Genomic DNA, 13,818 nt, shown 5'->3' on the forward strand with positions numbered 1-13,818 from the left:
CCTGACCTGTTCACAGGACGTGCTACCTGTCCCAGACCTGCTGTTTTCAACTCTCTAGAGACAGCATGAGCGGTAGAGATACTCTCAATGATCGGCTATGAAAAGCCAACTGACATTTACTCCAGGGGTGCTGACTAGTTGCACCCTTGACAACTACTGTGATTATTATTTAACCATGCTGGTCATTTATGAACATTTGAACATCTTGGCCATGTTCTGTTATAATCTCCACCGGCACAGCCAGAAGAGGACTGGCCACCCCTCATAGCCTGGTTCCTCTCTAGGTTTCTTCCTAGGTTTTGGCCTTTCTAGGGAGTTTTTCCTAGCCACCGTGCTTCTACACCTGCATTGCTTGCTGTTTGGGGTTTTAGGCAGGGTTTCTGTACAGCACTTTGAGATATCAGCTGATGTAAGAAGGGCTATATAAATAAATTTGATTTGACTACATCACTTCTTTTATAAAAAACATGAATGTGTTGTAAATCCCAAATTGTTTGCATAGTCAATTTACACACAGCTCTGACACACACACACACACACACACACTTACCCCACCAGACATGCCACCAGGGGTCTTTTTACAGTCCCCAAATCCAGAACAAATTCAAGAAAGCGTACAGATTTATGTAGAGCCATTATTGCATGGAACTCTGTTCCATCTCATATTGCTTAAATGAACAGCAAACCTGGTTTCAAAAAACAGATTAAGCAATGCCTCTCCCCTATTTGACCTAGATAGTTGTATTGATATGTAGGCTGTGTGCGCCTTTAAAAAAAATAGGACTAAATGCAGTAAAGTAGCCTACATGTTGGATAAAAAATGTCAGGATATCATGGGAAAGCATGCAGTTTATTAAGCTACAGATGAAATACGTTCTGATGAACTTCACAAGGTGGTGAAAGTGCAGTGTCAGCCAATGCTCCTTTCAATAAATATGCAGTTGATGCTCCTTTCAATAAATATGGAGGGTCTTATTCTGCTGACATGATGCTTGGCTGACATTTGACAAATAAAAATAATCTGGTGCTTTAGTGAATAATGATATCATCATGTAGTAGGCTATACCTGGGTCGGCAGGTAGCCTAGTGGTTAGAGCGTTGGGCCAGTGACCGAAAGGTTGCTGGATTGAATCCCAGCAAGGTAAAAATCTGTCATTTTGCCCCTGAACAAGGCAGTTAAAACACTGTGCCTTGGTAGGCTGTGATTGTAAATAAGAATTTATTCTTAACTGACTTGCCTAGTTAAAGGTCAGAGGTAATAAAAAATACCTGCACTGTATCTACAAGCTGTTGGCTAGAGCGCACGTGCCAATACCAGAGTGGGCACATTTGCTATACCTATGTAAAACATGTTGTGACAAAACCATCAGTAGGCCTAGAGTTGAAAATGTGATGGAAACCCATTGCTTTGGATTTTTTATTCGGTACATGTGAATTTAAGCTCAACATCTTTTTTTTATGTGCACAGACTTTTATTTGCAACAAGTGAATGATAGAAAACACAACTCTGATGGAACAATGCACCAGGGTTTCCCTTAGCCTGTGGAAAAGTCAATAAATAGAATTGTAGCAGGCCAAATTGTCCTGGAGAGGCTGTCTATCATAGCCTACGCCCCAAATTGTCCTGGAGAGGCTGTCTATCATAGCCTACGCCCCAAATTGTCCTGGAGAGGCTGTCTATCATAGCCTACGCCCCAAATTGTCCTGGAGAGGCTGTCTATCATAGCCTACGCCCCAAATTGTCCTGGAGAGGCTGTCTACCATAGCCTACGCCCCAAATTGTCCTGGAGAGGCTGTCTATCATAGCCTACGCCCCAAATTGTCCTGGAGAGGCTGTCTATCATAGCCTACGCCCCAAATTGTCCTGGAGAGGCTGTCTATCATAGCCTACGCCCCAAATTGTCCTGGAGAGGCTGTCTATCATAGCCTACGCCCCAAATTGTCCTGGAGAGGCTGTCTACCATAGCCTACGCCCCAAATTGTCCTGGAGAGGCTGTCTATCATAGCCTACGCCCCAAATTGTCCTGGAGAGGCTGTCTATCATAGCCTATGCCCCAAATTGTCCTGGAGAGGCTGTCTATCATAGCCTACGCCCCAAATTGTCCTGGAGAGGCTGTCTATCATAGCCTAGCCCCAAATTGTCCTGGAGAGGCTGTCTATCATAGCCTACGCCCCAAATTGTCCTGGAGAGGCTGTCTATCATAGCCTACGCCCCAAATTGTCCTGGAGAGGCTGTCTATCATAGCCTACGCCCCAAATTGTCCTGGAGAGGCTGTCTATCCTAGCCTACGCCCCAAATTCACGCTTCAGAACCATTCTCTCACGCATTGTGCGCACATGAGCCTGCTGCTTAGGAGAGACCGAGCGAGAGAGGAGCCTTGGCCTAGGCCACTGTTGATTGTGAAGATAGATGGCTTTTTCATTGAAGTAAAACAAAAGTTAGAGGAAAAAGAGTACACCTATAGTGAAAAGTCTACAAGGGGAATTTAATATAAGTTTTAATATTGTAGTGGAAGATGAGAAGAACGTTGGCATGGCCAAATACAGGCTACAGTGGCAACTCCCTATTTAGGTAGGATGCAATTTTGAAACTTAAATGTATTTCTAATAACTTGTTTTATCCTTATTATTGTATATCATTTATTATAAAGCCTATTTATTTATAGAACACTTTTTTTTTTTTTTTTTTTTTAAATACGCAAAACCTGTTTTGTTTAATTCTGTTGAGACATTTTCATTGGCTAAATGACATTTTATCTGTCTTTAATTGTGTGCTCCATATTTAGTTTAAGCTAGGTTATAAGTAGGTCTGTATATGATATGATTCTATTTCTGTAATTTGTTGTGTATGGTACGCACTTGCCTTTGTTGGTAATTACTGCAATAAGGTTTAAACCAGTTCGCAATTGTTGTATTTCATTCAGTTGAGCCATTTTCTTAGGCCAAATTAAGTTCCAACTGTTATGTTGTGTTTGCTGCAATATAATGGCCTGTTTTTACTTTATATTCCCTATAAACAATGGCTTGACTTTTGATATTACACTCAAGTTTACAAACGTTTGTGAAGGTTTGGTGTGGTTATTATTAAGCTTTAGCTACTGCAAGCCTATGATATGAAGGCAGTGTGCACCGGTGCTACAACTGACTCGGACAGTTGAACTTGAGGTGAGGAAGAATGTTTCAGGCCTACCAGTGATGAAACATGCAGGGAGAGTGAGCTCCTCTGTGGTGGTCGGTGAACACTCAACCTTCTGGCCCATAGACCTGTGTGGCATCGACTGTGCCACAAAATCATGCTGAAGTCTATATCCACGTTCATAAACACAGGGTTGCTACATTTGTTATTTGTGGGCGTAAACATTATTGAAAATATTTTTACGTTGGGGCGGGGGGTGCATTTTTTAATTTTTATGACACCATAAATTGTACAACTCTGCTAATTCGATTAGGCATAGCCGTGTTTTGAGCTGACCAACCACTGTCTTGACATGCAAATGCACAGTGGCCATATAAAACGGTGCTAAGTGTTGGCCTATCGGTAACATAAACCATGTTTCCATCCATAGTTTTTATGCGAATAAAGTCATACTGTATAAAAAAAAAAGTAATGACAGCCGTGATGGAAACAGAACGTTTCGGTACAATTTTATTAATACCGACAAATAGTTTGTTCATTCGACATGGTGGGTGGGATCTTTTTGTATCCGCAAAATTAATTACGCAAGGAATGTGGAGGAAATATCAAACATATCACACTTTCACAAAATGCATGTAGACATGGCTAAAGGTCAATCAGATTTGTGAACATAATCCCTAGCTGTGTATTGCCGCTTTCCATGTTGACTGTTGTCTGTAGCTTGTGAGGTGTGGAAACACTTTGTTGCTTCTATGAATTTTGTCTTGCTGCTTTTTGTTCTATGTTGCTCTGTCTGTATGCTACGTCTTGCTTGTCCTATGTTGCTCTGTCTGTATGCTATGTCTTGCTTGTCCTATGTTGCTCTGTCTGTATGCTATGTCTTGCTTGTCCTATGTTGCTCTGCGTGTGCTCACTGCTCAATGATTGTCTATATTGTAATTGTTTTTAATAATCTGCCCAGGGACTGCGGTTGAAAATTAGCCGGCTGGCTAAAACCGGCACTTTTACTGAAACGTTGATTAATGTGCACTGTCCCTGTAAAAATAAAATAAACTTACACTTAAATGCCTTTATGTGCAAATAGTGATATCATCATATCGAAGTAAACTTGGAGTGGTGTGTGGTCCCCCCACTACGACTCGAGAAAGCATACAGTTTATTAGGCTACAGTTATGATGAGCTTCACAGAGTGTTGAAAGTGCACGGTGATGAGCTTAATGGTCATTTCCAATAAATATCGAGGATATTATTCTGGTGTCATGATGATCGATGCTTGACTGCCTTTTGACAAATAAAAATATTCTCGCTCTTATCCATAATAATCTGATCATGTAGACTAGCCAGCCAGCACATACCCGGACTGTATCTGTGGGCTGTTGGGGGGTGATGATGTCATCTCTTCCAAAACAGATTACATGTCAGCAATAGTTTAGGAGCATCCTAAACTAGTCCAGCTTACTACAATCCACCACGTCAATCACAATTCTCATCTGGTCTCTCTAGTCATCTGCACTGCTGCACAAATGTCTTTGCTGTTACATCAAGTTTGCCAACATTAACAAATGTGTATAAATCTGCTTATAAAAAAGGCAACCACTGATGGCAAAACATTGTGCGTGTGGTGTGCCACATATTCAACTGAGATGACAGAAGTGAACTAGTTATGGGCCACATGGCCTGTTCTTGCAAAGTCAGTAGATGTATCTGCTATTGGCACATCATATGCTTGCTTCCATCAATGAAGGCCAATGGCAGTCTCTCAGTCAATCATCCAGAGTTTTCACAGGCATCTCTGTCTGCTTGGTAAGCGGCCTCAATAGCACATCCTTATTCTTCAGCTCACTATCCCCGGTATAGAGGTTGTGCTGGTGGATATACTTGATGACAGAATCTGGGAGGAGGTACTTGACGCTGAGGCCTCGTCTCAAGGCCCGCCGGACCTCCGTGGCGCTGGTCTCGTTGCGGACCCACTCGCGCACCAGGAAGATGTTTCGCCAATGGCGTGACAGTGTCTCCGACTCGTGCACGGCGCGCTCGGGCTCCAGGTCCCCCCGGCTGACACAGACCAGGCCGAAGCGGCCCGCCACCTCCTCCACGTGGTCGTCGAGCCACAGGCCCGGCACCTTGAAGGTGTCCAGGAAGTCAGCTCCGCACAGCAGCTTCAGCCTGGGAGAGGAGCCTGAGAGAGGGCCAAGAAAAGGAAGCGTTGGTGAATGGCGGCCTTTACACTGATGTCTCCCCTGCTCTCCACCCAAGAGAGATTTGGATGTGGCCATCATGTTGAAGTAAACATGAAAGCCATGGTTTTAATTGGTTTGCTGAGAGTTAGTTATTCATTTGTTTTGCCGATTTCTTTATTTCTACTGCGGTAAACCATGTAATCCATCCCTCACTAGAATGAGCCATTTTCTTCATAAATATAGGTGTTAACCAGATGTAACCCCAAGCCAGCTGACCACCAACACAGTACGACGTAACTGAGCATTCGGATTACATCCCTAAATCCATTTAATTCAATATTGTATTTTCCGTGGCACAAACCTTCCGAACCGAAATGCGCGTGAACAAAAGCTAATGATCTTTATCTGCGTTCGCTAGCACTGCAGTGTAATAACACAGTGCACACGTTAAACACAGGCACACTATATGGGTTTGTGAAAACCCATTACCCTTCTTTGTGTAAGAGCTTGTTGTAAAAAAGTGACAGGACATGAATTTTGGGATTTGGAGTCATGATTTGTGCAGATAAACCATGGTAACCTGTGTGTATTGACAGCGTGTTGACCAAACCCTGGAATGACAGACAGTTCATGAGTAGATCAGTCTCATGATTAAACTGACAATGAACAAATAAATAAACCATTTAATAAAGAAGTTTAGTTTGTCATGAGAACTACAGATTTCGGTCTTAACCTGGAACTACATACACCACACATGGAACTCAGTAACTCATTTCAATTAGTTAATGAATTTCATGTTTGGTATTTCAATTAGTTAATGAATTTCATGTGTGGTATCTCAATTAGTTAATGAATTTCATGTGTGATATTTCAATTAGTTAATGAATTTCATGTGTGGTTAATGTAGTTCCAGGACAGCCCGAAAGCTGCTCATGACTACCTAAACTTCTAGAGCTCTGCCTCCATTTTGGCCAGGTTTATGAAGCACTTGCACCTCTTCAGCGTTTGCACTTGTTTAAAAGGGGGGGATAGGCATTGGTTTACCATTTATGTTTTATTCCCTTGTACACTTCAACATATTTAACATGTCTAACACTCATCTTTGGGGAGAAGATGCTACAGCACTCTGGGATTAGGGAATTTCTGATAGAGTTCTTTCTGATATATCCACCAGCCTTTGATAGGAATGGTGTGCGTGTGTGTGACTGGCTCCATTTACACGGTCTTCCCTGGTCCATCCTGAAACCTTCATAATGATCTGTTCATGCCACACCAACCCCCTCATCCTCTAAACATCATTAGCTTTAATGAACATGCTGCTTCCATAGAGCTGAATGTGTAAAGGGGATAAAGGATTACTTAGTTGGCTTAAGAGGAAAAAACAGATCCTATACATATTTCAACCTAAATAAGATTCAAACTAGGGTATTAATGAGTGAGTAAAGGACGCCAGTGCCAATGTGGAGGTTTATAATTAATAGAGGATGATTGCTGTTTATTATCTATGCATAGTCACTTTACCCCTACCTACATGTACAAATTACCTCCACTAACCAGTGCCCCCGCACATTGACTCGGTACCGGTACCCCCTGTATATAGCCTCGTTATTGTTATTTTATTGTGTTACTTTTTATTATTCTTTTTACTTTATAAATATTTTCTGAACTCTTTTTCTTGAACTGCATTGTTGGTTAAGGGCTTGTAAGTAAGCATTTCTCAGTAAGGTTACGTGATCCCATAGGTATTGGGTGCGTGTGACTAAAACAATTTGATTTGCAGCTCAGTTGGTGCCGAGAGAGAGAGAGAGGCCCAGTTCCATTTCAGTCCACTTCCCATAAAAGTCCCATAAAACAGAATTGTGTTGAGTGTTGAAGGCCAATTTCAACTGTTGTTAAATACGTCTCATGTGGTTGTTCAAGTGTGAGTACAGCTTATTTGATTTGTTCTTTCAACTACTTTTATAGTTGATTGATAACTTCAAAATACTACTTGGATCACCATGGGCCCACAAAGGGACAGGTAAAGAGCAGCACGCGGCTCCAGAGCCACACGTTGCAGAACCCTGACCTATCCAATCCTTTTAGATCTTTGAACATAAAAGGAGAAGGGGCTAGAATGGGCCCATGCTACAGAGTGCAAGGTCAAGGAGGGTCTTACTTGTGAGATGATGGGAGTTTGTGGTTGGACCACTGTCCTTCCCTGTGCCCTCTTGGTACTGCTTCAGTATCCGACCATAATGGTACCTGCCAGCAGGACAACGCAAAGGGAGACACAAACAAACATATGACAAACGCAAAGAAAACCAATAAAGAAATATGCTGTTGAGAGCAAAAGCCTCTTACAGATGTTCTAGAAGATTTGTGTTTTGGGTTACGTGATCCCATAGGTTTCAACAGCCCTGCTCCAATGTGGACAACAGGCCACTTCATGGCTTTAATCAGCTCCCCTTGTTGCGCAAACGCAGCTTAAGAGTGCAGACAGCTCGCTCAACAAGGGAATTTGTCAGAGCAGAGGGGACAAGGAGAGGGTTGTATAATGCATCACAGCACTTCAGCTGCGTGTGCATTTATGTTTGTATGTGTGGGTGTGTGTGTTTACATTCGCATGGGTGCACATAGTCGTTGAGTACATATAACTAAATGCATGTCATGTTTATGTGTAACCCTAAATGAAAGGTTGCTGGTCCATTTATGTGACTTGTAAATCAAATCAATAGTGAGTGCCATTGTGGGAGATAAACACTCAATATCCCACGCATGTAAAGTGGAGGTAACTTTCTGTATGTATAGTTTCAACTGGTTGATCAATATCAAATGCAACTGTGTCCCACATCCACTTAATCACTATGGCAACAGGTTACAATAGCAACAAACTCAGCCAGCAGCAAGGGATCTGACCCCAGTAAAGACCCAGACCTGGCATGGGCCCCATGTTGCCAAATATCTCTGGAATCTCTGGCATCGCAGCCTTAAATCTGAGGTGGTTTCTGGCACAAAGAACATTTGGCATGGAGCAGCAACAGAGGGGATTTTTACCCAGGGAGCTCTATTGCCTTCCTATTGTGAACAGGCTTGTGGTGCGGGAAGAGGAGATTCTATGGAGCGCTAACGGCTAATGAAGAGCTAAAGAATGAGAGCTGGGAAGTACAACATGGGAGGACATAAACCAAGGCTCTGGACCAGTGTACACCTGGTATTACAATGTTATTGGATGTTGTTCATATTCAGTAGAATTGGATGTTTATGGACACGTGTAGAATAGAGTACATGCATTGTGATCGGATCTGATGGACCACAACAGTCATGTAAATGTAGTTGTAACGGTCCTCAGATGAAGTGGGAAATTCTGATCATGAACGTGGACAGTTGAGGCATGATGTGACACATCATGTTGGGAGACATTTTAATACAGGGTGTGGATGCAAACTAAGCCTTTAATGAGATTGTCTAAATGTGATAGGATTATCAAAGTTATTTTTAATGTCAGGTCTAGACGGGATCTGTCTGGCTGAAAAGGAGGATGAAGCTCTGACTGGCAGGTTCAATTAAGTCTTTCTGCATGCTGAGATGCTTTACAAAGGGAATTAGACATTTTTACAACATGATATTATTTCATGAATAAAGTGGAGCTGAATTGAAGGATTTTGTAAAACCCTATTATTGGAAATCAAAAACATCCAGTAAAAGATACCATGGTTAGTTTAAGGTATTGACCACTTGTAAACACTAATGTTTGAGGTGGAATCCTGACCTATCAGATCTTAGATAAAAGCTCTGAATCGTATTGTGTTATTTTTTAACAAAAACACTTAAAGTTATTAAAGGGTTACACTCAGCGGCTAACTTGCATAGTGACGACTGTGGTGCACATGACCAGTGGCATCACAAGGCAATGCTGATTCCACAAAATCTCTAATAACATATTTCTTTTTAGTGTTCATCAAAGCAGTAATAAACTTCTCAAAACGTTTCTTCAGAGAGAAGCCATTTTGGGGCTGTGATATACTAGTAGTTACTTAATCAATTAGTTTAAAGGTTGAAACTGTGAAAATGTGTGACTCCACACCTCATTGTGACCACTGTCTCTGTCCAGTCGGGCTGCTGGCTTTCCCAATCGTCAACGGAGACCCAGTCTGAACTCTGCAGTGCCAGCCTCGCCATAGCGATGCGGTGCTTGGCCAACACCAGGCCCTGCTTGCCATAGCCGTCACTCACCGGAGACACAATCCCGCCCACAACCTGAAACTGACCTGAAAGGGGGTAAATCATTGGTTGATGAGACTCTTGATCCTCCCCACTCTCTGACATTGGGCAGATTGGATTATACTGAGTCACGGGGCACCGGTCTATGGCCCGTGACGTGAATGGGCAAAAGCAGTGACTGAGGAGCACCCTTCTCAAATCTAACAGTAATCTGCGCCGCTCGGTCATGTTGTCAACAAGGAAGCATGGTGCATCATCCAGAAACATACAACATATCTTTTCCATAAAAATATGTTTGAAAATGTTAAAATAGTTTTCATTGAAGGCAGCTAAAGCATTTTTATCTAAAGCAATCACTTTTGCATGTGAAAACACAGAATCTTACTCATTACTCGACGTGCTTAATTTACGTCACTTTTGTTTTGAGCCGACTTCACCGTGGGTTTCGAACGGGGCACCTGGCTCACGCCCAGGAGGCAGCCTGGTTCCAGAATGAATGCAATGAACTTTCACCCGGTGCAAAACACACCTAATTGAATCCCCTCAATGCTATATTGTCTTCCTTATTGCACCAGAAACGTCTACGACCGATCACAAGGCTATGGGATTAAGGCCAAGTCTACAACATGGGAAAATATAACAAAGCTTTAGTCACCACGCAATATAATACTATACAGCTTTTTCTGTACAATGTTCACATTCTCACAGGTCAGCTGACATCTTATGCCCCCAGGGTCCATGGGAAAACAATATTTATTCCAACTGTTTATTTGGTCTATATAAATAGACTGAATGTGTAGGCTCATGTCAAGGCACAAGGTGTAAAGTAGTGTGCAAGGAAGGCACAGCTCTATCTGTACAGATTACTATTGATACTTAACCACAATGTAAATGCTCTTGAAAGCTTCACAGAAACCCTTTGGGGGACTTCTACCTTCCACTGTCCCGTGATCACACTGACGAAATAAACAGACAGGTGCATAATACAAGTCTAGGAGGCAACACGAACATAGCAAATTAATATAGGGTCTCTATGGTGCACGACCTGTCTGGTGCAGGTGATCCCTGGCCAGCTCGAACAGCCGCATGTGCTGGTTGGTGATGGGGTTGAAGGAGCCGCAGGCCAGGAGGACCAGCGGAATGCGGGCAGACATCTTTGTTCCCTCAATCCATGGTCACCCCCGCAGAACACTGAAAAACAGCAGAACACAGGATTAGAGATGAATGGGAAATGTATTCAATAATACCAGCAATGCTGATAATATACTGTAGCAATGCCTGAATAAATGGAATACTTGATGCAGATTATCTCTCATAGGTGGTCAAAGTACTGAAGGGCTTAAATTGACATTAAGGAGGTTTACCAGTGTGGTCAAAATTTGAGGTATGAATCATGGTAACTATGTGATATTTGGCTTATTGAGGAAGTAGCTATATAGAATTTAGCAATATTGAATTGGAGTGTGACCAGTGGTGGAAAAAGTACCCGATTGTCATCCTTGGGTAAAAGTATGATACCTTAATAGAAAATAACTCAAGTAAAAGTCCCCTTGTAAAATACTACTTTTAATAGAAAATAACTCAAGTAAAAGTCACCTTGTAAAATACTACTTGAGTAAAAAGTATTTGGTTTTAAATATACTTAAGTATCAAAAGTAAATGTAATTGATCAAATATACCTAAGTATCAAAAGCAAAAGTATAACTAATTTCCATTTACTTATATTAAGCAAAACAGACACCACCATTATCTTTTTTACAGATAGCCAGGGGCACCCTCCAACAGATATAATTTACAAATTAAGCATTTGTGTTTGTTTAGTGAGTCCGCCAGATCAGAGGTAGAAGGGATGACCAGGGATGTGCTCTTGATAAGTGCGGGAATTTGACTAGTTTCCTGTCCTACTAAGCATTCAAATTGTAACAAGTACTTTTGGGTCTTAGGAAAACTGTGTGGAGTAAAAAGTACAATATTTTCGTCAGGAATGTAGTGAAGTAAAAATAGTCAAAAATATAAATAGTAAAGTACAGATACCCCAAACAACTACTTAAGTAGTACTTTAAAGTATTTGTACTTAAGTACTTTACACCACTGAGCGTGACATAACTACATACAAGGTACAACATTTTCCAACGAAAACTACGGAACGCGTCAAAATACATTGACGAGGCACTTACAGGTAACGTTAGTCTCGCAAGGCTACACCGAAGACCCCTCACGTACAACTTCTATGATAGTTTTAATTTGTTCTAATTTAAACTGCACATGCACGAAAACACGACTGGTTATTCAGCTACAATAGCAGTCAAAACTATTTTCAACATCTAGCTAGTCTTTTCTTGCTACACTAGCTAGTAGCTAACGTTACCTAGCCTCGTTGAGAACCTTTGAGGTATGGCAACGCGAGACTAGTAGCTACCTAGTCCGTTATACCCAGTCCGCGTATATAAAGGGTAGTTGGCAGTATTTATCAGGCGGCTACAGGTGATTTGACATTGATAGCGGGCTAGCTAGCAGTAACCAGGCTCGCTATAATACACACATCGAATGTCTTACTATGATTATGCTATCTTATATAATACAAAAAAAAGGACATATTCATTCAAATGTTTTAACCCCAATGGTAGCTACAACCAATAATATCGTTACCTTTTCCCACTTGTACTACTTTGTTTGCGTAAGGTTCATGTGTTACACTTTTTGTCTTCCCCAGCTTGGAACAACGTTGTATAAAGGTTCTGTAGTGGTATGGTACGATAGTGACAACTAGTGGCAAAAATAGAGAACTGACGATATGTTATTTTTTGTTCATGCAGAAAGAACACAAGTTGTTTGAGGTCTGCGTTCTTCACATGAAACTGAATGCCAAAGTTCTACACATCAAGGAAGTAAAAATGTGTTTGTGTCTGTTCAAACAGCTGACACAAAGCTCAGACACCCATACATACCCCACAAGACATGCCACCAGGGGTCTCTTCACAGTCCCAAGTCCAGAACAGACTGGGAAACATGCAGTACTACATAGAGCCATGCAAGGAACTGTCTTCCACATCAAGTAACTTAAGCGAGCACTAAAATCAGATGAGTAAAAACAGATAAAACAACACCTCACGTGGACCGTAAAGACACACACACACACAAACACACTCACATACGCACACACACTTTTACACACACATTTAAATGTTGTGGTATTGCATTATTTTACACTGTACATTTGTAATATTAGAGTAATAATGTATTGAATGATGTATTGTTTTATTTATGATGTAGGCTGTTGGTGTGTTTTGGTGTGATGTAACTATTTTAACCCTGTTTGGACCCCAGGAAGAGTACAGTGCCTTCAGAAAGTATTCATACCCCTTGATTTATTCCACATTTTGTTGTGTAACAGCCTGAATTCAAAATGGATTACATGAAAGCAAATCTCACACATCTACAAACTATTCCCATAATGACAAAGTGAAAATATGATTTTAGAAATGTTTGCACATTTATTGAAAATTAAATACAGAAATAGCAAATGTACATAATTATTCACACCCCTGAGTCAATACATGTTAGAATCACCTTTGGCAGCAATTACAGCTCCAAGTCGTTCTGGGTAAGTCTCTAAGAGCTTTGCACACCTGGATTGTGCAACATTTGCCCATTATTCTTTTCAAAATTCTTCAAGTTCTGTCAAATTGGTTATGATCATTGCTAGACAACCATTTTCAGGTCTTCAAGTAGATTTAAGTCAAAACTGTAACTCCGCCACTCAGGAACATTCACTGTCTTGGTAAGCAACTCCAGTGTAGATTTGGCCTTGTGTTTTAGGTTATTGTCCTGCTGAAAGGTGAATTCATCTCCCAGTGTCTGGTGGAAAGCAGACTGAACTAAGTTTTCCTCTAGGATTTTGTCTGAGCTTAGCTCCATTCTGTTTCTTTTTCATCCTGAAAAACTCCCCACTCCTTAACGATTACAAGCATACCCATAACATGATGCAGCTACCACTATGCTTGAAAATATGGACAGTGGTACTCAGTAATGTGTTGTATTGGATTTGTCCGAAACATAACAGTTTGTATTCAGGACGAAAAGTTAATTGCTTTGCCACATTACTTTAGTGAGTTGTTGCAAACAGTATGCATGTTTTGGAATAGTTTTATTCTGTACAGTCGTCCTTCATTGTGGACTGAATACAATGTTGTTGATCCATCCTCAGTTTTCTCCTATCACAGCCATTAAACTCTGTAACTACTGTATGATAAAGTCACCATTGGCTTCATGGTGAAATCATGGTGAAATCCTTGAGTG

General features: G+C 41.3%; 1 protein-coding gene across 2 annotated transcripts; it reads right to left on the reverse strand.

The window, feature by feature from the left end:
* Positions 1 to 4,275: 4,275 nt before the first annotated feature.
* nmnat3 (nicotinamide nucleotide adenylyltransferase 3) lies at positions 4,276 to 12,222 on the reverse strand. Of its 2 annotated transcripts, none has more exons than XM_038964167.1 (5): positions 12,169 to 12,222; positions 10,565 to 10,710; positions 9,383 to 9,566; positions 7,475 to 7,560; positions 4,276 to 5,315 (listed from the first exon to the last, which is right to left on the reverse strand). In XM_038964167.1, exons 2-5 carry the CDS (start codon positions 10,671 to 10,673, stop codon positions 4,900 to 4,902), a joined length of 795 nt encoding a protein of 264 aa, XP_038820095.1. In that variant the 5' UTR covers positions 10,674 to 10,710; positions 12,169 to 12,222; the 3' UTR covers positions 4,276 to 4,899. The 2 variants fall into 2 exon arrangements, with proteins under 2 accessions (XP_038820095.1, XP_038820096.1); XM_038964168.1 differs by lacking the exon at positions 12,169 to 12,222 and adding an exon at positions 11,697 to 12,039.
* Between the last annotated feature and the right edge of the window lie 1,596 nt (positions 12,223 to 13,818).

Source organism: Salvelinus namaycush, chromosome 25 (assembly GCF_016432855.1).
Source record: "Salvelinus namaycush isolate Seneca chromosome 25, SaNama_1.0, whole genome shotgun sequence".
Classification (NCBI taxonomy): Eukaryota; Metazoa; Chordata; class Actinopteri; order Salmoniformes; family Salmonidae; genus Salvelinus; species Salvelinus namaycush.